The sequence below is a fragment of the Petaurus breviceps genome, unplaced genomic scaffold (assembly GCF_028583685.1).
Source record: "Petaurus breviceps papuanus isolate PSGF00001 unplaced genomic scaffold, PetGlider_PUasm1.0 38, whole genome shotgun sequence".
Classification (NCBI taxonomy): Eukaryota; Metazoa; Chordata; class Mammalia; order Diprotodontia; family Petauridae; genus Petaurus; species Petaurus breviceps.
This window is the reverse complement of record NW_027186304.1, coordinates 71450855-71475519: the sequence shown is the minus strand read 5'-3', so window position 1 is coordinate 71475519 and position 24665 is coordinate 71450855. Positions and strand designations below refer to the sequence as shown.

Here is a 24665-nt window from a genome sequence, read left to right as displayed (position 1 = left end):
CTCTTGTCAGCCACTTTCATAAATACCAGCAAAAACATCATCAATAATGTCATCTCCTAATAAAACAGTTATGAATGAATCAACCAATTAACTAAATTAAATGTGACACTGTGAACTGAACCTTTGTATTTTCCTGGTAATCACATCTTTTGGAATGAATGTGAGCCTGAATCCTCTGATATAATACAGGCAGTGAGTGATGTAGGCTTGATTTCCCCCAATTCAGTTGCTATCTCCTATAGGAAGTAAAACCTTGCCTTCTCCCTAGAGACAGGATACATGGAAGCCTATGTAATTATTCATAATAGAGACAAAGCATTCATAAATGTTTCATGCAAAAATTACTCTGAATTCACATAAGATATCTTAGAAAGAATTCAACAAACATTCGTTACCATTTGCAATTACCATTTGCAACTACGAAAGAAGATGGAAATGTTGAAACAGAAACAAAATAATCTCTGCCCTCAAGTAGCTTATGTTATATGAAGGGGGGAAAGAAGGGGAGGAATATAACATTTACACAGATAAATAAAACTAAGATCTTAAGGGTATTGACAGCCATAAGGTAGAGAGGGCCCAGAATAACTTCGGATAGCTAGGTGGCACAATGGTTAGAGTGTCAAGCCTGAAATCAGAAAGACTCATCTTCCTGAGGTTAAATCCAACCACGGGCACTTACTGGTTTTGTGGCCCTGGGCAAGTCACTTAACCTTGTTTCTCTCTGTTTCCTCCTCTGTAAAATGAGCTGGAGAAGGAAATGGCAAAACACTCCAGTGTCTTTGCCAAGAAAACCTCAAATTGGGTCATAAAGTCAGTGGAAAGGACTCAACAGCAACAACAACAAAATGACTTCATGTAGAAATTGGGGATTCTGAGATGCAGAGGTGATGAGAGAGTACATTTCAGGGATGGGGGGCAGCCCATGTAAAAAGCATGGAAACCAGAGGTTCTATGTCAATTCCACAGGCAGCTTAGTATTGCAGTGTGCAGGATGTGGAGTCAGAATAACTTGAGTTCAAATTATATATCAGACATTTCCTACCTGTGTAACCTGGGTAGATATCTCTTAAAATCTCTTAATAGCAAATACTCATAGGGTTATTGTGAGGATCAAATGAGTGTGCTTGTGTGTGTGTATGTGTGTTATCACTTCATAAACCTTAAACGCTACATAAATGCCAGCTATTGTTATTTTTATTGCTATCATTATTATTATTTCCAGAGAACAACTGGTTGACTAGTTTGGTTGTAACATGAGAAGGAATCAGGCCAGAAAGATAGGTGTGAGTCAAATTATGATAATAATATCTAACATTCTGTATATTGTTTACTATGTGCCCAGCAGTACACTAAGTGCTTTATAGTTTTTATCTTGTTTGATTCTCACAAAAAATCCTGGGAGGTAGATGCTGTTATCTCCCTTTTACAAATGAGGGAAATGGGGCAAACAGAAGTGACTTGCCTAGGATAACACAATTACTAAGTGTCAGAGCTCAGATTTAAGCTCAGGTCTTCCTGACTCCAGGCCCAGGGCTCTGTCCATGGTGCTATCTAGTTATGAAGAGTTTTAAGTGGCATACTGAGAAGTTTATATTTTATTCTAGATGTGGCACAGAGACTAAAGATTCTTACATAGTGTCAGACTTTGTTTTAAGAATATTAATTTGTGGGGCGGCCAGGTAGCACAGCGAGTAAGAGCACCGGCCCCAGAGTCGGGATTACCTGGGGATCGAATCCGGGCTCAGACAGGTGGCACAGTGAGTAAGAGTACAAGCCCCAGAGTCAGGATGACCTGGGATCGAATCTGGGCTCTGATACTTAGCACCACACCCAGGAATAACTGGCTGTGTAACCTTGAGCAAGTTACTTAACCCCAGTTGCTTTATAAAATATATAAATTTGTTAGGGGCAGCTAGGTGGCGCAGTGAATAGAGTACTGGCCTTGGAGTCAAGAGGACCTGATTTCAAATCCAACCTCAGACACTTAACACAAAAACTAGCCTTGTGACCTTGGGCTAGTCACTTAACCCCAATTGCCCTACCTTCCAAAAAAAGAATATTAATTTGTAAAAAAAAAATGGTGCTATATAAATATGAAAGATAATTGTCTTATTGTAAACATATTCTGTATAATATAATATTAATATTGTCTACATATGTATATATGTGTGTATATTACATGTATAAATCTGGGGAAAAGTATTAATTTGGCAGCTGTGTAGATGATGGATGGGAGATGGGAGAGACAGATCAGAGTGACTATGCTGCTTGAATTAAGAGAATGAAATAGATTTGAAAGTTGTTGATATAGAAATAAGATTTGGCAACCAAGTGAATATATGGGGTGAGTATGGGTTAACTTGAGGAAGATACCAAGCTTGCAAATTTGGGTGTCTGAAAAGACAGAGTTTGAAAAAAAAAATAGGAAAGTTTGGAAGAGGTTTGATATAAAACAGTGTTTTGGACATGTTAAATTTTAGAATTGGCTGTTGGGGATTCAGGACTGGATATCAGGGCTGGATATATACATCTAGGATTCATCTACATAGAGATGGTAATTGGACCCGTGTGTGTGTGTGTGTGTGTGTGTGCGTATGTGTGTGTCACAGACAGAGACACAGAGAGAAAGACAGGAGGGAAGAAAAGGAGGAGGGAGATAAAGACAGAGAGAAAGAAACAGACACATGCCAGGCATTTTTAGAAGTTATTTTGTATCATTTCTATTATTGACTTGTTTTCTTAGTTACTTGTCTCCTCAAAGTCAAGTACAGGGAAAGAAATCATTTAGGACTCCTGATTTAAAATCCTATTCTTCCTCTTTTTGTTTCAAGACATCCTTTCTCCTACTTTTTTCATAGTAAACATATATCCTTTAAAAATAGATCCCTGGTGCTTCAAAATTAATGTGCCATCAGATTTTTGAATGTTATTTTATAATTGTTATTGATAATATTAGTGAATTGTGTCTTGTTACTCGTTTTGTTAGAACACTAGAAATAAGGGAAACAAGTCTTAAATATCAGACAAATATGGCTAGAATGGAAAACACTTTAATGTTTACTAAATTTCAAAGATGAAGGGCTGAAATAAATTCCTTTTTCAGGTAAAATGTCATTAAAACTTTCCCTAATAATTTTCTTTGTATGATTAAGGATACTTTTAACCCAAATATGTGGGCATGGACAACATACAAGAGTGACTAAAATGAACTTCCCTAATCTCAAGTATTTTGTTATTTTATTTCCTAGCATTTATATGCATATGAATACAAAACATGATATTCCCTTTGAAGGTGAAACCACTACTAAAAAATAAATAACGAACAGATTATTTTTTTTATTCTAAGAAGTACATTCTTTAATTATTTTTTCTAACTAATTCATACAATTAAAGTTGGGACTGTGATTTTAAAAGTTTCAGAATATGAAGGTCAACATAGATGATAATAATTCATACATTCAGGTGAGTCAACCTGAGTCAACCAATGCATTACAGATTTTGTAAGGATTACTAGATTTGTAATAACTGGAAAGATAAAGATTAAATGAGTAAGTAGACATACTTTCTGATGTGGCCAAAGCTATGACAGATGCACTGCATAAAAAACATATGGAAAGGGCTTCTTCGAGAGCATATGGAGACAACACCATTCACAAGGGGGCATATGGAGAAGCATGCTTTCCAGACAGCTGTCTTTGAGAAGACTAGTTGTCTCCAAAGCACATTGTATCATGTTACAATTATCCTGAAATCACAAAATGGTTCCCCTTATGTCAGAAGAAGGGAAGGGGATAAGCATTTATATAGCATCTATTCGGTGCTGAGAACTTCCTTTCTTATCCCAGCTGCATTAACGTTGTCTGTTCAGAAACTTTTCAGTTGCAGGTTCTCTCTTCTGCTGTAGACTCCATATTATGTTCCTTCAGTTACTTTATTTTAACTTTTTATCAAAGTGTCCCTGTTCCCACTGGCTCTCTTCACCTCACCCCTGATCCCTTCTTCTCCTTTGATATTTCCCCTTCCTCTCCTCCCCTTCATTCCTGTTCATTAGCTTTTAAATTCTATTTTAATGGAATTTTTAAATTCCCTTTCCAAAAAGCATTTCTCTCACTTTCCTCATTATCTGTTTTCTCCTTCTGTTTACTCTAGCCCTTCATTCTCAAGATTTATAACCTTTACAATTCACTGGTCCCTCTCTATTTCTGTATTCTTCATGCAACCAAAGCTTCCAAGACATCTGTTCTAGGATAACTTGGTCTTGATCTTGGGATGCAAGTTTTCCTTCTAGGCATTTTTTTTTTACCACTTCCATGTAGGACTTGCCCCATCTATTTCCCTTTTCTAGAGTGCCTTGCTTCCAGAACAGTGCCAATTATTGCAGGTGATAGAGGACATTGTCCTGTGGTAGGGCCCTCCACCACTGAGATCCTTGATGATGCAGCTGACCACTGCTCTATACCCTCTCTTGTTAACCTTTTTTTTCTACATTTGCTTGGAAATTTCCTCCCTGTGTCAGTGTTCTCTCATTTCTCCAGATGACATTTGTCTCCACGGGGTTCATTTTCCACTTCCCAGCGCAAGTAGAATTTTTTTTTAAGCAGCAGCTCTCCCAGGCTTAATCCTACATATTCATTCACTGACCATCTCTCTTTACCCACAGGAACATTCATCACTGTCTCACTTCCAAAGTGAGGCCTCTTTTCTTTCCCCACATCTTCAACCTCTCCTTCTTATCCCCAGTCCTCTCTACTGCAAGCCCTGATCTTCCTGAGACTTCAGAGGTTGCCTTCCCCTCATTGCTAGATTTGACCTTGGCACATTACTCACTCTTCTTTATCCCCCTGCTCCCCATCCCTTTACATACCCTCCCATGTAATGTAGTACCCCAAAAGAAGTAGTCACCTTCAATCAAGGTGTCTTCTGGTTCTGTCTGTAATGCTCCATGTTTGCCTCTTCCTGTCGTAACCTCTACTGATTTTCCATCTCCCCCCACCCCATCTCCTTTTGTACCTTTAGAAAGAAATCTCTTACTGGACTCTGGTGGGCTGTGTTGCTATTACTGTTTTTGCTGGCTGCTTTTATTCACTCCTGCTTTTCTGTTTGGGGTGTTAGAAAGGCAAGTAATTTCTTTAGTGCTTATTTTCTTTCTAATAATGTTTCAATCTCTTCTTTATTATTCAATACCTATCTTATTCCTTGTATGGCTGGGGTCAGATTTACAGGACAGGCCACTCTGAGCTACTTCCTGAACTCCATTGCTCTTCAGAACTCATCATTCGCCCCTCTTTTTCTAGTGGGTAAAAATAGTTTTACTTTATTAGAATGTCCTTTTTTTGTATTCGAAAGTCTTTCTCCAGATGTCTTACAGAACTTATTTCTGAATCAAATTATTAAATTTGACCACCAGGTGTCTTGGAGTTTGGAGTTGGGTATTTTTCTGGAGGCAATCTGCGATTTCTTTCAGTTATAATTTCATTTTCTGTATTTAGAAGTTCTGGGCAGTTCTTTTCTATTATTTCCTTCATTGTGGTGTTAAGATTTTATTTTGTTTTTTTTTAACCTTTCATGTTCTGGGAAACTTATAATCCTTAAATTGTCATTGTTCATCCCATGTTCAAGTTCAGTATGTTTTGTTTGCAGAGTGACCATTTTTTTTTTCTTTTACTGTTACTATTTTTTTTTTTACCTCTTTTAGGTTGTCCTTCATTTCTGGGCATTGGTATTTCTAATCTGCTGCTCTCTTTTGTTTCTTTGGGGAGGCTTGCCATTGAAAATTCAAGTTTTTCTATTCTGTTTGTTATTTTTGATGTGTAGGACATGAATTCTGTTCTTATAATTCCCATTTCTCTTTTAAACCACTCTGGAGCAGCATGCTGTGGTCCCATGTTCTCCTCTAACTCCTCAGGCTTCTCTGTCTCATCAAGTATTTCCTTCATTTCATAGTATTTATTCATAGATGCCTGAAGACCTGGAGGCCTTATTTCTTTCTGTTCTTACTGTTTTTTCCTGTTGCTTTATCTTTTTATGTTCAAGGCCTTTGAATTTTCTCCTTTCTGAAATCTTTGGGACCTTCCTTCTTTTTTGGCTACATATTTTCCTTATCACCCACTTCTTGACTCCCCTCTGATTGTGGTTTCCTTGGGAGCTGGATCTCAGAGTGTCTCAGCCTTCTCCCACACTGGACAATTCATGGTCCCCCAGCTTGACTTTTGGGTGGTTAGAACTGAACCCACCTGGATTCTGTACTCTTCTTTCATACTTCAAGGAGTCTAAAAAGTCCTTCAAGTGCAGAGGTCCTGTCCTGGTGCCCTGTCCCACTCCCTTTGTTTCTCAGTTTTCTGACCCAACCCTGGCATTTCAGAGCTTTATAACCTGGGTGCTTTGAGGTTGCAGCCCCTAGAAAGCTGTTGTTCCCGAAAGGTTTTGGCCAAGCTGACTGTCAAGACCCAAGCAGAGTTCCACAGCCTGAAGCCAGGGATCTCTACAGCAACAGAAAGAGAGAGTGGGGATCAGGGTATGCAGTGGGTTTTGATGTAAGGCTATGTCCTGTCTTTGGGTCTGCTACTGCAGCTTTGATCTTGGTAATGTGAGAGGTGGGGGAAACAGATTGAGTAAGCTAAGGGCAAATGAATGTCATTTCAAAGATATTGGATTGTTGGGGGTTTTTAACCTTCTTTTGTATTCTGGATGCCCTAGACCATGGAGACAACTGAATTTGCTTTATCTTTGGTGCAGAGTTTCTGTTTTGGTGAGGTTTGAGAGGTTGTGGGGAGCAGAGAACATGCCTTATCCACCATCTTGTTGTTCCATTTTAATTTTTTTTAATAGCTTTTGACCAGATGTTTGAAAACATGTCTTAGATTTTATTTTTCTGGCTTTTTTCAGGCATATAAATGGTATGAACTTGGTCACAAGAGAGGTCATTTTGCATCTGTTTGGCAGCGTTCACTTTACAATGTAAATGGAATTAAAGCCCAGCCTTGGTGGACTGCGAAAGAAACTGGTTATACTGAGTTAGTAAAGGTGAGTACCAGTGTCTGCTCAACCCCAGATTATCTGTGATCGCAAGATCACAGATATCAGCTATATAACATGAGGCGGGAAGAGGCAGTGAGATTAGGACAGATATCATCAACAGATATAGAATTCAGCTGTTTAAAGATGCCTTCATTATGAACTATATCATCCTGACTGTCACTTCCTCCCTCTTTTTAAAAAAATACATATGCACATATGGACATACAACATTACCGAAGAATTCATACTGGCCATTAATTGGGGAGAGCATGTGCAAGACAGACATGCCCTTGGCATTTTGGAGCAGGAAGGGAAGCACTTTCAGGGGTTTCTCTCTGGCAGGAGCCTGGCGTTCCAGGTGCTGGAGATACAATAACAAATGAAACAATCTCAGAAGGAGCTTGCCTTCTAATAGGGGAAACAGCAAGAACATATATGAGTGTGTTCAAAGTAAATGTAAAGAGAGTAAATAAAGGTAAACACACCAAATAGTTAAATGCAAGGAAATTTGAGAGTGAAGGCTAATGAGTAGCTGTGGGGATTAGGAAAGGCTTCATGTAGAAAGTGGTACTTGAGCAGACATGGAAGGAAGAAAGGGATTCCTTAAAGGAGAAGCAAGGATTCCATGTGTGATCTTTGCTTAATGACTAAGTACCTGGTAACGCTTTGTTCTCAGGGATTGTCTTTATCTTTAGTCACTTTTAATTGCCCCTTGGTTAGTTTTGAAGGACTCCTATACAGGATAATAACGTATGTATATGCATGCATATAGACTCCACTGTCTGTATATGCAAACGAAATATTCTGCATTCTGCCTTGATGCCTTATTATGCAAATAAGATTTTAATTTGTTGTAATTAATAATTGATCCATTAAAATAAAATATTTTATACTGAAGTACTTAATATTTTCTATCAGATTAAAGCTAAAGTTTGTAGCTTCCACATCATTCAAGACTACTTTTTTTCCGAGGACATTTAGGTGTGCAGTGGATAGAGAAGTGGCCCTGGCATCAGGAGGACCGGAGTTCAAATTCAGCCTCAGATACTTACTAGCTGTGTAACCCTAGACAAGTCCCTTAACCCTGTTTGTCTCAGTTTCCTCATCTTTAAAATGTGCTGGAGAAGGAAATGGCAAATCACTCTACTATCTTTTCCAAGAAAACCCCAAAAGGGGTCATGAAGAGTTGGACATGAATAAAAAATGACTAAAGAACAATAGGAAGTTAGCTAGAAAAACAGCCAAAGTGATTTCTCCTTCTTAACTAGAATTGGCACATTATTCTCTTCCATTGAAGCTGTTTAAGGGATTCTTTTATGAACAGCTTAAACCTGGAAAAAAAATAGCAAATCACAAATGTTAGTCATTTAAAACTGACATTTCCTATTAAGCTTACTTGATTATGGGAGCTTTACTGGTTAGGGCAAAGAAATCCTTCTCCTCAGCCTTGCCAATCAAGTGTCCATTTCCAAATCCCATTTCCCCAGAGCTTCCCAAAATGGTGATTAAACTCAGCTCATGTGAACCCCTGCTTGGTGTAAGTCCTGTATTACAAAGGGGAAAAAAAAGGAAGGAGTATAAATTAGTAAGAATGGCCACACCAACACCAAATTCCCTAACATTAAATTTGTTTTTGAAATTCAGTGCTGTGAAATTTGCTAGCTAGCTGCATATGTAAAAGTTGTGCTTTTTAAATTGACTTGTGACACTTTAAACTACATATATGTATAGATGCATACATATATATGCACACATAGATATTTTATGCATGTGTGTATTATATATAGTTATATGTATAGCTATATAATTATACACACAGACACACATATGGCACATGGGCTTTTAAAATTGACTGCTAACCCAGAACCACCATAATAGTTGACAATTTGCTGTCAGAGGAAATCTTGGTGTTCATTAACCATTTAATTGACAGCTAGTGTTGCATTAGGATGCCAAAATAAGGCAAACCATTTATAACAATTATCTGGACTTTGGCACTTCAGTGACTGCTAATCCATCCCTGGGATGTATTTTTCGAGGAGACAAAAAGAGAGCAGTGTTCTTTAAGGCATGGGAATAAGCAAAATGTGTGATTCAGGACAAAGAACATTGACTCCAGCATCAGAGAACCTGAATTCAAACCCTGCCTGTAATATTTCCTGCCTGTGTGATCTTCGACAAGCTATCAAACCTCCCTGGGACTTAATTTCCTCATCCATTCAGTGACAGACTGGACTAAAGATCCCTTTACGGTCCCGTCAACTTATGTGTCTGTGGTGCTATGAGCACAACTCTATCTGATGATTTTTTTCCTTACTAAATAATCATAATTTCTGCTCATTTTGGTAACTCTTTGCATAGAGTTAACCAGCAGTGCAACTGGACACAGTAATTTGGAGGAGAATTTCCAAGAGTTCTCTCTCTTAGCTTCATTCTCATTAAAACTGTATGGGATGCGTCAAAGCCCCAAGTGCCTTGGGGATATTTAACAGAGAAATTGAAATGAAGATGGATTAAGGTTTTTGCAGTGAAAGAATCTCTCTGCCAGAGAAAAGCCCCCATACCCTAAGAATTCTGTTTTTCCCTATTTAAAAAGATTGCTCATTCATCCACACAGTGCACCTGCTAATTTTGATGTAAAATGCAAACTTCAGAAACCATTAGAGTAACACCAAAACCACTGCATTAGCCAGTAGAAACAGAAAGCTGGCTAAAAATTATTCTCCTTTTGTATTTGCTTATCCTGACTCTCTATAATCATCATGTAAAAAATGATGGGGAGAAAAAAGCTCTTGAAGCTTTATTTGGATTTCTCAAGGCATGTGCTCTGATGCAAGCAAACAGCATCACAGATAATTTTGTTCTTTTCTCATATTGAAGTTTTATTGCTTTTGGAATGGATCCCAGCATTACTTTGCCAACTGTTACACAGTGAGTAGAAATGATTGATTAAAATAGCACTTGCACTGTCATTTTTCTTCCAGAACGTGGCTTTTATTAATTGAGAAATTAATTGTATATGAGTACTTTCACCTGGAAAAAAGAAGACACTGCTAACTCACCCCATTCAGTGGTGCATTAGTAGTTTTGAACTTAGTTCCCAAGCAGCCAATTATCTGAGTGATTTTTTCTTTTGTTTTTAAAATAAAATGGATTACAAGAACAAAAAAGTCAGATTTTATGGTAGAGCTTAATTATAATATAAAATCAGCAGCTTAATGTAAAGCATATTAGAATTAAGAATAAACTAAGTAGGGGTGGCCAGGTGGCGCAGTGAGTAAGAGCTCTGGCCCCAGCATCAGGAGACCCGGGATCAGTTCTGGCCTCAGATACTTGGCACCCACACAAAATAACTGGCTGTGTAACCTTGAGCAAGTTACTTAACCCCAATTGCTTTAAATAAAAAGAATAAACTAAGTAGAATTTCTTATGATTCATCTAATCTCTAAAGTCAGCTGTTTTGAACTTTGATACAGTGGAGAAAGGATCATTAATAAGAATGAAAGCAAAAAAAAAAACCTTTACCAATAAGTGAGTTAAGTCATTAGGTGATCTAGTGATGAACTAGTTTATTGTTCTTATTCTCGGTATACACGTAACAGGCGCCTGCATTCTGTTGCAAGAATAAGAACAATGAATACTTATATGGAATCACTATGCTACCTGGACTGCATGAATGTCAAATTCTTTATCTCTGAATGTAATTACAAACACTTTTAAACTTTTAATAGAAAACAAGTATGATATTTCTATTTTAATGGATTCTATAAATGGCCACTGGTAGCTCCACCCTCAAGAATGACCTGTCACCTGAAACACTGTGCCACCAGAACTACTTATGTGTTGTCCACAAGCTTCCTTTTATTCTAGACATTTTCTACATTTTAGCATTAATTGAAATCTGACTTTTGCTTCAGATAATTGATACCACCTCCTTTGCCACTATCTATAGTGCTAGTTATTTCCCAGTTCACTGGGCCTGGAGGAAAAACTGGCATATTTCTTATTTTCTGCTAATACCTCAAGACTTGTGTTAAAATCATCATTATTCTCCCATTTACCTAGATTCAAAATTGTAGAAGTCCTCCTTGACTCTTCCCTCTCCTGTCACCAGTCCTCAGCGAAATTATAGTTTGGATCATTAAAGGAATGCTTTGTGAAAGGGGGAATTGTGATGACTATAGGGCAACACGGGAAGAACAAGTCATACCAAAAAATCCTTGTTTTCTTTTTTTTGTCAGTTAGGTGTTAGGTGATGAGGGACCTGACATAAAGATAGTATATGTGGATTTTGGCCAGGCATTGGATCACATCTCATATGTCTTCTATGTGGACAATATAGAGGTGATACAGTTGTGTGCTTTTAAAAAAGGTTGACCAACTGGATCTAAAGAGTGTTAATTATTAACTCAGTATGAGTGAAGAGTCCTAAAGGAGTGATAGAGGATTTGACCTTGCTTCTCTTCTGTTCAGCTTCTTTATATCTGTGACTTGGATGATGGCACATAAGTAGCATTTTGTCAAATCAATTGCAGAGGTCTCAGAAGGGTAGTTAATAGACTGCAACAATAATAATAGCTTACATCTCTGTACCAAGTTAAGGTTGACAAAGCCCTTTAACATATATTCATTTGAAACATTTCATTTGATATTCACGACAGTGGAGAGATGTGTGCTCTAATTATTTCCATTTTACAGATGAGGAAACTGAGTATGAGATTCAGTCTGAGGGTACGTGACTTGCTCAGGGTCACATAGCTAGTAAGTGTCTGAGAAGGAATTGAATGCAAGTCTTCCTGACCCCCAAGTCTATTGTAAAATATCTCAGCAGTCTGAAAAAGTAAGGTGATTTATATACAGACTTTTAATATGACTTCAGTTCAAGGAATAGGCTGTAGAATTCTAGACTTATATCAATAGTTTCCAACCTTTATTTGGTAATGTCCCCATCTCTTTATTTAAAATTCTCATCCCTTCTGACTTTTCATCAAATAATCTACCCAGAGAATTTTCTTAGTTCTTATTTTACTCTCATAAAATTAAGAATTTATTACAGTTCTAGAACAGTGTGCAAACTAATCTTGAATAAGTAATAAAATGGTAATATATATTTATCAATAATCCTTTTACAGTTTTCTTATTTGTACCTTACAAATAACTATATTAATGTCATTGATATGATGACATTGTTTTTTGGTGCAAATTTATCAAAATATGGTATCATTGAAGGTTTTGCTACATGTAGTTCTTTCTCACAAATAAATCAAGATTGAAATTCTGTTTTGATAATAGCTATAGAAGAAAATCCCATTTCACATAAATAAGATGTTGTAAATAGTAGTATAATGTCTATCACTTTGTTTAATAAACCAGAGAATTCTTTATCTAATTATTGCCAAAAACCTTTCCAGGTTCAAGTGTGTATTTCAATATACTGTAATAAGAGGAGTCTAATAGATGGGAGTCAGATCAAATGAATCATTTGTCCCTGGCAAATGCGTTCCTTCTCCATTCATATTTAGAAGTATCTAGATAGTTAAAACAAAATGAGAATTGCTTCTGTAGATTGGTCAAGGGATTAATAAGCAGGCATTTGTTTTCTTTTATTTCATTTGGAGAGAAGGCATTTTTAAAAATTGTCAAACATATAAAATATTATTTTTTAAATTTGCTGTCCATATCTCTTACTTTTTCATAAATTCACTCATTTATTATCTTGCTGAATCCAAGTTTGAATTTGAGTACCTTGCCTTGATTTATTTAGAGAACTTAGCTTTTCAAAATACCCACCAAATTTGCAAGTTTCTCAGCTTTAATTGAATTTGCTTAATCTTTCTTATAATTAAAATATCCATTTATTCTGTTAGTTAAGTCACCCTACTAAGTACTTTAACACAAAAAAGCCAGCATGTTACAAAATAATTTGTATTCTGCCCCCAAACATATTATTACTGAAAACTTCCTAGCTAGCTACTCTTGTAAGAACTTGAAAAACTATATGTAACTCTGGTCATATTTCTTGGTACAGGTGTTTGTCTGTGAAGCATGCAATGTGTCCAAATAATACAAGGGATCACATTTTAAAATACCATTTTTAGACCTGTGTTTTGCAGAATGTTCATAGCCAGAAGTCCCATAACCTTTTTTTGTTTAAGTGTGCAAGGACCATGGTTATGAGGCAGAGGGAAATAAAATGTAACAGATGAGGGTAAAGTCATGAATGGCAATGATGAGACCCCCACTGATCCATTTCTAATTTAGCATAGTACAAATTTTAGGTGAAATGAATAATACCTTAGTATGTAGAGGAGACCGCTTCCTTTTCTTTATAAAACACAATTTGTCCTTGGGATTCACTTGTTAATTTGTAGAAGCAAACCACATAGGACTAGATATTTTCTATACTTAAAAGCAGTATCTCAAACTCTGTTGGCTACAGTTTTAACATGTTCATTTAATTCACCTCCTTGCTCCCAAATTTTTATTCTCAAAAAGCTTACATGCCCCTGGGAAGATATAACATGTACTGAGATTGGGAAGGAAAGATAGCAAGTACTAACAGCTAATATGTACAATATAAGTAAGGTCTATACAAGTAGAGGCTGTTTCATTATTTTTGTATCTCAAGTCCCTTATATAGTACCTGACTCACAGTAAGTGCTTAATTAAATCTGTTGTTTGATTGTTGATTGAAGTAATGGGATTGGGAAAGGCTTCCCATGGAAAAGGACAGATGAACTAACCTCTAAAATAAAATGGAATTCTAAGACACAGAGGTAAGGGGCATTCAGAGAGTAGTAGCTTGGCTAGTTTGATTGAAATATAGAATGTGTAAAGGGAATTGAGTTCAGTAATTTAGAAAAGGTAAATCTGCACCAGATTGTGAAGGCCTTTAAACATCAAACAGAAGAACTTGTATTTTATTCTGTATGAAGTGTCTACCATCCTACAGTTGTCCTCCCTTTAATAGCCACACCCTAGAATAATATGTTTGTTACATCCACTTTCTCACCTTACTTCTCAGCCGTTTATTGTCTGTCTTCCAATCTCTTCAGTAAAAGGAAACCGCTCTCTTCAATTTAAAAATAATATATTAATTACCAAATCAGATGGCTTCTCCTCAGCTCTCATCTTTCTCCACCTCACTGCAGTATTTAATACTGTCAGCTACCACTGCCTTCTAGACACCCTTTCATCCACGGTTTTACTTTTTTCCTTGACACTCTTCTCTGTTCTACCATTCTGGCTTCTCCTTTTCAGTCTCTTTTGCTGGATCATAACTCTTGTCCATTTGTAAATATGTGTGTATGTATGTGTGTATTATACATATATACATATGTATGTGTATGTATATGTATATACATTTTAAAGGATAGTAACAAAATGGTTTTATTTGTATGTCTTTCAGTTCTTCTTAACTTTCTGTTTTTAAAATGTTTGGCTGATGCTATCTTTTTCATATCTGTTACTTCCCACTAACCTATCCCTTCCAACCTCTCTCCCGAGAGTTGAAGACTTTCTTACTTTATGACATCTACATGTAGTCAAGAAAAACAAATGAAAGACCATCTCTAAGAATACAAATCTCATTTTTCATCTTGAATCTAGTACATCTTTATCAGGAAGTGGGAGCCATGTTTCATTCTCAGTCTATACTATTACTTCTATCCAGGTGACTCCCAATTCTTTATATTCAGCCCTTATTCTCTTTAATTCCAGTCCCATATCACCAATTACTTATTAGATATCTAAGGGAGGGTACATGACGCAATGAGATGAGCATTGATTCTGGAGTGAGAGGACATCAGTTCAGATTTCACCTTTGATACTCACTGTCTGTGTGACCTTATGGAAGCCGTATAATTTCTCAAGCCTTGTTTCCTCATCTCTAAAATGAATGGATTAGATTACATAGCCTCTGGGGATCATTCTATCTTGAAATCTATAAACCAATGATATTCAACTATATTCTGGAGATAGCTTGAATTTACATATAAAAAGTAGCTCATTACCATTAACCCAAAAATCCCCTCCTCTAGTTTCCCTGGTTTTATTGATGACATAATTATACTTTGAGTTACCCTGATTCACAAACTCAGAATTAATCCTTCATTCAACCTTCCTTACCTTTCAGTTAATATCAAATGCAAAGTCTTATGCCTTCTGTTTCTACAATATATCTTTCATATATCTCTTTCTTTGGAATTATTTCCCATAGCCACCCCCCAGTTTCAAGTCCTCATCTCCTTACCTGATATGCTTCCTCATCATCAGTCTACCACTATGAATGCATGAATAGTCTTTTCTAGTCAGGGAGAGCCATTGTGATTACCCATAACCACTAGAAGTTTCCAGTAGAAATTACAGAGGGAGTCAGATTGACTGCTGGGGTGTGTGTGTGTGTGTGTGTGTATGTGTGTGTGTGTGTGTGTACACACATACATATACACTCATAGAAACACACACATATATACACACAAGAGATATACACATATATATTTGACTGAAGGTCAAAATAGAAATTTATTTATTTATTGTATTTTTATAAAATGCTATCAAAATCCATAACAGATACTTTGCATGTAATTTTACAATTTTAATATTTATCACATTTTATGGTAACTTTTTGTTAGTATGTTCTGATGAACAGTGAAATTGTGAGTAATTCATATTCTGAGTTTTTAATGTCAAGATTTTTAGCCTGAGCTTGCTACAGAGTCTCGGTATGATAAGAAAAAGATGGTCAACACCCTTAGCTAATAATATCAGTACCAATAATACCAATTGCTTATATTTCTAAAAAGATCTACTAATAGCTATCAAGAAAAAAAACAAATTTAGAAGATTGTTCTCTGAAAAGGATAGCGATTATACAAATTTTTATGATACCATGGTAACTGATTATGAAAAAAACATTATAGCTTTTTTTCTATGTCCTTAACAATGGGTATCAGAGAAAACTGAAATTAATGAAACCAGAAAACTGTAAATTTCATTCAGTATTTCATTACTGTTATTTTTTAAAAGTTTTATAATTCAAGTGCTCAGTTGGACACATTTTCAGTAAAAATAACTATGGCTTTCTTTTCAGACCTTAGAAAGAAACTGGAAGTTAATTCGTGATGAAGGCCTTGCTGTGCTAGATAAAACCAAAGGTCTCTTCCTGCCTGAAGATGAGAATCTGAGAGAAAAGGGTGACTGGAGCCAGTTTACTCTATGGCAGCAAGGTAAACACTGACAGGTTTTTTTTTCTTCCTTACCTCCATCATTACATAAAACATGTAAAAATTTTCTCAAATGTGAATTCTTGGCAGTTAGAGGAGATGGGCAGTTTGTAAAACTGTGGTTTCAGGAATCCATTCATTATTCTGTTTGTACCCTGTTTGCATGTATATATGTTTATATCTACATGTGTATATATTCTGATTTTTATAAAATAATTATATTTCTGATTATATTCTTATAATCACAAATTTTAAATTGGAAGGGACTTCTAGGGCCATTTTAGGCCTAAAAACCTCTTAAAAAGGTAAACCCACTCACTCTCTCTTGAGGAAGAGTGTAGCACCAATACAATATTTACAGTGCCCACAATCACGATAAAGACTGTGACTATAAGTATCGCATGATGTGGATTGCAAAATATTCCAAACTCTCCAGATAGAGGATAGAACTGAAGCATTTGTTTGACACCAGAAAATCAAACCCCAAAACCAGTAAGCCAATTCCATCATAGTGCCAAAGATATCCAGAAGCCATAATAACACGGAGAACCACAGCATCCTTCAGCCTTCCCACAAACCAATACAAGATCAATATTTACTCATACACCTCTCTGTCTCCTTAATGAACTCCTCTCTCCCCCATCATCTGACTAGCTCTGACTAACAGCTTCTTGTGGGCTCTGCTTCCCTCCAGGAAACTCCTCCCACCACAGGCTCCATGTGACCACATTCAGCCTATCAGGGGGCAGAGTTTGTCTTCACAGCAGGGAAGCTTCCTGTGGCCTCTGCTCCACCCTTTAGCAAATTTCCTCCATCACAGGCTCCATGTGACTACATTCACCCTCTTAGGGGGAAGAGTTTACTTTCACAGCAGGGGAGGTCTTCAAACTCCCCGCTAGGTCTGTTAAGGGGCAGGGAAGATCTTCAAATTCCCATTTCAATTATATTCAGCCCCAAGATCTTTCATGTCCCTTAATAATAAATGAAATACCTTAATAATAAATGAAAATTTAAGCATAACTGGTGGAAAAACTGATGTCAACAGAACTTTGCAACTGTGTAACAGGGATAATAGAAAAATTTTGCACATGAAACAATAGCTTAGGGTAGGGGCTTGGGCACAAGCACCCCATCCTTCCCCCCTTGAACGAATGGGGCTCAAAATCCTGTGGTAAGGGGCAAAGGTCTCTTCTCCAAAGCTACTTCAAGCTGAAATTGGAGATAGACCTGTCACTGCCCCCAAAAGTTGCCATTTAAGAGTTCAGTTCTTTAGCTGTCATCCAGAGCTTGGTGAATGCCAGGTCCAGAAGGTCCCAGTCAAAAGGTCAACTTTTTAAAATTCACATTTGTTTTTAAAACTTTGAGATCCATATTTTTTCCTTCTTCCCTCCTCACCTACCCCCACTGGGAAGATAAGCAATTCAATATAGGTTGTACATGTGTAGTTATGTAAAACATTTCCATAGTAGGTTTGTTGTGAAAGACTAACTATATTTCCCTCCATCCTATCCCGGCCCTCATTTATTCTATTTCCTACTTTGACCCCTGTCCCTTTTCAAAAGTGTTTGCTTCTAACTACCCTCTCCCCCAATATGCCTTCCCTTCTATCATCCTCCCTCTTATTCCCTTCCGCCCTATTTTCCTGTAGGATAAAATACCCAATTGAGTGTGTATGCTATTCCCTCCTTAAGCCAAATTCAATGAGAATAAGGTTGTCCCATTCCCTTTTACCTTCCTCTTCCTCCCCTCCATTGTAACAGTTTTCTCTTGCTACTTTTATGTGAGATAATCTACCCTAATCTATCTCTCCCTTTCTCCTAATATATTCCTCTCTCATCTCTTAATTTTATTTTTAGATATCATCCCTTCATATTCAACTCATCCTGTTCCCTCTGTCTATGTTTACATGTACATACATATGCACATGCTCACATATATTTATATACACCTATACCCTCCTATACATACATGTATATGTATGTATACATACATATACACATATATTCCCTTCAACTATCCTCATACTGAAAAAAGTCTTATGAGTTACAATTATCGTTTTTTCCAAGTAGGAATGTAAATAGTTCAACTTTAATAAGTTCCTTATGATTTCTTTCCCCTGTTTACCTTCTCATGCTTCTCTTGCTTCTTGTATCTGAAACTCAACTTTTCTGTTCAGCTCTGGTTTTTTCATCAAGAATACTTGAAAATCCTCTATTTCATTGAATGACCATATTTTACCCTGAAGCATTATATTCAGTTTTGCTGGGTAGGTGATTCTTGGTTTTAATACCATCTCCTTTGCCTTCCGGAATATCATATTCCAAGCCCTTCAGTCCCTTAGTGTAGTAGCTACTAGGTCTTGTGTTATCCTGATTGTGTTTCCACAATACTCAAATTGTTTCTTACTGACTGCTTGCAGTATTTTCTCCTTGACCTGGGAACTCTGGAATTTGGCTATAATATTCCTAAGGATCTTTTTCAAGATCTTTTTAGGATCTTTTTCAAGAGGCGATCAGTGAATTCTTTCAATTTCTGTTTTGCCATCTGGTTCTAGAATATCAGGGCAATTTTCCTTGAGAATTTCTTGAAGGATGATTTCTAGGCTCTTTTTTTGATCATGGCTTTCAGGTAGTCCAATAATTTTTAAATTATCTCTCCTAGATCTATTTTCCAGGTCAGTGATTTTTCCAATGAGATATTTTACATTGCCTTCTATTTTTTCATTTGTTTGGATGTGTGTTATACTATCTTGATTTCTCATAAAGTCATTAGCTTCCAATTGCTCCAGTATAATTTTTAAGGAGTTATTCTCTTCTGTGAGTTTTTGAAATTCCTTTTCCATCTGGCAAATTTGGCTTTTTAAGTCATTCTTCTTCTCATTGGCTTTTTGGGCCTCTTTTGCCATTTGAGTTGGTCTATTTTTTAAGGTGTTATTTTCTTCAGTCAGACTGTTGACTCACTTTTCTTGATTTTCTTGCATCATTCTCATTTCTTTTTCCCAATTTTTTTCTCCACTTCTCTTACTTGGTTTTCAAAATCTTTCTTGAGTTCCTCCATGGCCTCTAACGAGTTCATATTTTTCTTGGGAGCTTTTGATGTAGGAATTCTGACTTTGTTGTCTTCTTTCCATTCCAAGCTTTGATCCTTTTTATCCCGGAAAAAAAGGAATCGATGGTAGGATTGTGTTTCCTCTGCTTGCTCATGTTGCCCTTTTGAACTCTTTGCCATGGCAGAACTCTGCTTTCAGAATGGAGAGAGCTTTGTCCCAAATCACTGGTGTTTTCACAGCTGCTGGAGCAATTAGGAGGGCGCCCTCTCTGTAGCCCCCACAGGCTCTGGTACCTGGCCACACACCCCAGGACCTCCACCCAAGACCGTGATCTAGATCCAAGCTGGTTAAAGCAAGAGTGATTACTCTCTGAATGATCATTTGGTCTCCATAAAATCTGCAGGCCAAGAGCTCCTGAGGCAGTCACATGGCCCCAGGGGCAGAGGCCTGACTGCGCTTTTCTGTCCACCCCTGTTCCAATAGAGCTCCACACTGACCTTTTATTTTGTCTTTGGTCTTTATGGGTTGAGAAGTCTGGAAACCATCACAACTGCTGGTGCTTCACTCTCCTGAAGTCTGCTCAGGCTGCTGGTCAGGGCTGCCCTGGGGCCAAAACAGCATGGCTCATGTTGGACTGTGCTCGGCTCCAAGCTCAGTGCGGCCTGCTAGGCAGAGAAACTAAGGCAGAGAGAGGTTAACTGACTTGCTTAAGGTCATATAGCTAATAAGTGTCTGAGACTGAATTTAAACTCACATCTTTCTGACTCCAGGTCTGGTCCTCTTTCCACTCTTCCTCCTAGCAGTAATTGTTGGCTATATATGAAAGGTTCAAGTTTGCCAGCTTTCAAATCTGTAGCAATAAATGCCTGACATCCTGAAAAATGCCCTAAGACCTAGAAATAAGGATATCTAGCTAGATTCAGGTTCTGTTACTCTATATGTGTCCTTAAGTGATTCACTTAACCCCTAGGAGCCCAGATTTCCCTTTCTGCACAGTGTAGATTAAAATGTATGCCTTGTCTACCACAGAGTGATGATATGAATTAAAATAATGCTGACTGCTGAACAGTCACTGCTGGGAAATGATTCGGCTTCTGTTCCCTCAAATGAAATAATGTTTGTAGAGGGCTTTGAAGACTTGAAAGCACCAAATGTCAGTAATTATCCCTGTTGTTATGTACAACATAGAAGCACCTTTCCCGGTATTCTGCATGGAACACACAATTCTGGCTTCTCTGGCCCTGTTTCAGCTTGACCTGAAGTGTCTGAGAGCTGTAGAAATGCACACTATTAGAAATGAAATAGTAAACTACGTCTTTATTGAAATATATGACTTCTATAATGGAAAGAATGCTAAATTTGGAATCAAAAGACCTAGGTTTGAAACTTGGCAATGACTTGATGACTGTGACCTTGGACAAGTCACTTTAACACTGTATCTCAGTTTGCTCATCTGTAAAATGGCCTTGGTCATCTCTCAGAATTTTCCTGGCTCTAAATCTAAGATAATTTTTGTCTTGAGGCAGTATGGCAAGATCGCTGGACTTGAACTAGATAATCTCAGAATAAGACCACTTTTCTTGGAGGAGAGATCATTTAGAAGGGCAGATAAGATCTATTTTCAAGTGTTAGATGATGATGATGATGATAATAATTTATATAACGCTATAAGGTTACAAAGAGCTTTTCAAACATTATGCATTTGATCCTCACAATAGCCATGTGAGGTAGATGCTATTAGTATGCCTGTTTTACAGATGAGCAAACTGAGTCTCAGAAAGGTGATGTCATTTGCCTGTGGTCACAAAGCTTAGTAAGTATTTGAGGAAGGATTCAAATCAAGATTTCCTGACTGAGTCCAGGGCTCCATCTAGTACACCCTACTGCCTCTGAAGAGCTGCTTTGTGGAATTGTTAATTTAATTGGCCCCATGGACCAAGGCTAGGAAAAGGCTATGGAAGTTGCAGAGGGGCAGATATGGACTTAATATAGGGAAAAACTTCCTGTTCGTGCATAAGAATGGAATATGCTACCTTAGAAAGTCACAAGTTTCCCAACCCTGACTATTTCAATAGAAGCTGGATGTTGTAGAGAGGGTTTCTGTTCCAGTTGGACTAAATGACTTCCATGTTTCTCTTCGAACTCAGACTCTGTGATTCTGAGTCAGCTGTAGAATCATAGACCCAAATCACAATACTAAGAACCATAAAAAGTACACAATAAACTTTAGTGCTCTGGTTTTATCACTCTTTGACTCAGAATCCTTTAAAGGCTTCCAGTGGCTCAAAGACTAAAGTACAAAATGGCATTAAAATCCCTCCACAATTTGTCCCCATCTCTGGTCTTACCCTCTTAATATTTTGTATATCAATACAAACACATCAAGGCAAGCAGACATAGTACTTTTTGGACACTAGTACATCTGTGATTTTGTGATGTTGAAACTCTCTCCAGCAGAGCAAATTACAATCTTACATGCCTTCTCAGCCTCTTGTCCATGTCAACCCATAAATCCTACTCCATGGGTCCACTAAACCTGCTGTTTTATGCCTTACTTGACATTTGTAGTCAGAATATCACTGAACAGCATTATCTCTGTTGTTACATCTTTCAAGGAATCTCATATTCTCTTAAACTCTGCATAAACCCTGTTGGAATATACCCTTTAAGGTGTCTTTATAATTGAACAGAGGATTTGGTGTAATTCTTACTTCCAGTTTTGGATTAACAGAGAACAGGGTGAATTATTTCAGAATATTCCATGTAAGGACAAGCTGGCTACCAGAAGAGAAAGAAGAAAGACCTTTCCTGAAAACCCTAGGGATGAAGGGGACAATGTAGGAAGAATGGAGATAGATGGACAAGTTAAGAGCCTTTTGACTCCATCTTAAAATGAGTCAGTTCTGTTGGCAATCAGGAGTTTTTGATGCTATCGATAATAATGACAGTTCATATTTTCATAACTTTTAGGTTTAAAAAGCACATTACACACAACTGTGAGGTAGGTAGTTCAGGTAGTAGTATCAAAATTTTACAGTTGGGGAAACTGAGAACTTAGCAACATTCTCTTTTTTAAAATTAAATTTTATGTTTGTTTTTAGTTTACATCATTCATTTCCACAAGATTTTGAGTTACAAATTTTCTCCCCATCTTTCCCCTACCCACCACCCCAACACAGAGATACCACTGTATACCCCCTCCCCAAATCTGCTCTCTCCTATATCCTCCCCCATACCTCTGACTTTCCAGTACAGCAAGATGGATCTCTATACCCCAGTGCCTGTATATCTTGTTTCCCAGTTGCAGAATTGAGGCAGAGTAGCTAATGTGAGTGAGAAAGAAGAATTTCACCTAGGGGAGCTTGTTTATAGAGAGGCCTAATGGAGGGAAGGCTTGGGGATGCCTGTGCTCTGTGGATTGGTGATGTGTATAAACTTCTTTGTTACCATGGTGGAATTGGCTTTCTGGTGTCTGAATAAATACCTTGGTTTTGCCTTTGAGGAAGAGAGTTATTTATATTTTGCAAATTCACCCTTGAAATATACATGCATATTCATAGCAGCTTCTATGGGTATCTCATTGGCGATATACAGGGTCACACAGCTAGTGTTTTAAGTATCTGAGGCTAGTTTTCCAAACTCTAGTGCCATTGCACTGCCTCACTACCTCTAAACAGTGTGGAATTTGTCCCCATCTCTAGTCTTATCCTCTTAATATTTGTGTGTCAAATACAAACCCATCAAGGCAAGCAGACATAGTACTTTTTGGACACTGGTACATCTATGATTTTGTTTAGCAAATGTGTTTAGCAAGGTACAGCATATGTACCAATATATACCAGTTACTTTGGTAAGAAAGGAGAAAAGTAATCTGGAGTTAACTGTTTGACCATCAATTTATTTGGCATGTTATCACCACACCTTACATACATGAATTTCCTGATTGTTTTGAGCTATAAATTTACATATCAGTGCAGAGTATATTTCTTTTTTTTTTTTTTTTTGCCTTTTGGAGGGCAATTGGGTTTAAGTAACTTGCCCAAGGTTACACAGCTAGTATTTTTGTGTGGGTGTTAAGTGTCTCAGGCCGGAACCGAACTCGGGTCCTCCCGACTCCAGGGCCGGCGCTTTACTCACTGCGCCACCTAGCTGCCCCCAGAGTATATTTCTGTATCTAAAGTGTAATATGATCTCTTCTTATAGACCTAGGAATGAATCAGTTCACTAATCTATATTGGAGAACTGATTGCAGAAATAGCTCTTTCAGTATAGGAGCCATCCCATGTATTTCCACATGGAAGAAAGTTTAAGTGAGTAAAAATCATCCCCACCCTTTTTTCTAATTCTAGTTGTTAAATATGGAAATCAGAGAAACACAATACAGGTGCTTGTAGTTTTGCTGCCAACTTGAGGGTGATCTTCAGGGGTCTGCCTTAGGTCTAAACATTGTGCTCATACAAGATAAGATCTGAGTGAACATGGCCACCTACAGTGCCTGTGTTGTCACCTTACCTGTAAACAGCTGCTGGAAGGTTTGATGGTCTCAAGTAAGACTTTTTTTACTCAGTCTTCAGGATCGGTTTGTACTCTAGGAGAGAAGTACTAAGGGTACAAGACTGAGCAACATAAACATATGGACATTAATTTATATATGACCTTCCATCCTTTCCAAGAACTCAGAAAATGTAGACCTAGGAAATGAGACATCTTTTTTTTGTTGTTAGTTTTTTATTTTATTTTAGACTGAAATACTTAAATTGAAATGCACAATGGAGAAAAAAAAAGAAACATGTTACAAACTTAAATACAAAATAAGAAAAGGGGGCAAATAAGCATGTCATGTACACAGCAGAACATAAGAGAGAATTCAAAATATATAGCATTAAATTTCTATTTCAAGAAAGCCTATATAATAAATACTATGTGTTGTGTCTAGAGTTGTCCATCTTTTCTTTGCTTCTTTGTAAGTTTTCTTTTGTTCTCTGCTGTTCACTTTTTACTTTGTTCTTTTCCCCCCTTCTTCCCCACTCCAGGCTATAATTAAGCACAGATATATTTATATAGATATATACATATACATTTATACAATGCATGCATGCATACATACATATATATATAGACATATGCTTTCCCTAACAAATTCTACTCCTGATCTTTGCTTTTGTTTTTGCACATCTCTTTTCCCTCCTGACTCCTCTACTTTACTTCTTCCTGCTACTTTGCCCTCCTATTACTTAACCTACCCTTCCTCCTCTGCCAAGGATCCCTCCCCTATCCTTCTATTCCCATTAATCTAAACATCTTTCAGTACTCCCTGTAAGCTATTTCCTTTACACACCCCTCTAAAGATCCCTCCCTTATCCTCCCCCCCC

At 37.3% G+C, this 24665-nt stretch overlaps 1 protein-coding gene across 7 annotated transcripts in view; it reads left to right on the top strand.

The window, feature by feature from the left end:
* ASPH (aspartate beta-hydroxylase) overlaps nucleotides 1-24665 on the top strand; it is a 523279-nt gene that overhangs the window by 468663 nt on the left and 29951 nt on the right. For all 7 annotated transcript variants that reach the window (XM_069100008.1, XM_069100007.1, XM_069100009.1 and 4 more), the window contains 2 exons: nucleotides 6889-7026; nucleotides 16112-16247. In XM_069100008.1, coding sequence (XP_068956109.1) covers nucleotides 6889-7026; nucleotides 16112-16247 — 274 coding nt within the window. The remainder of the gene's footprint in view (nucleotides 1-6888; nucleotides 7027-16111; nucleotides 16248-24665) is intronic.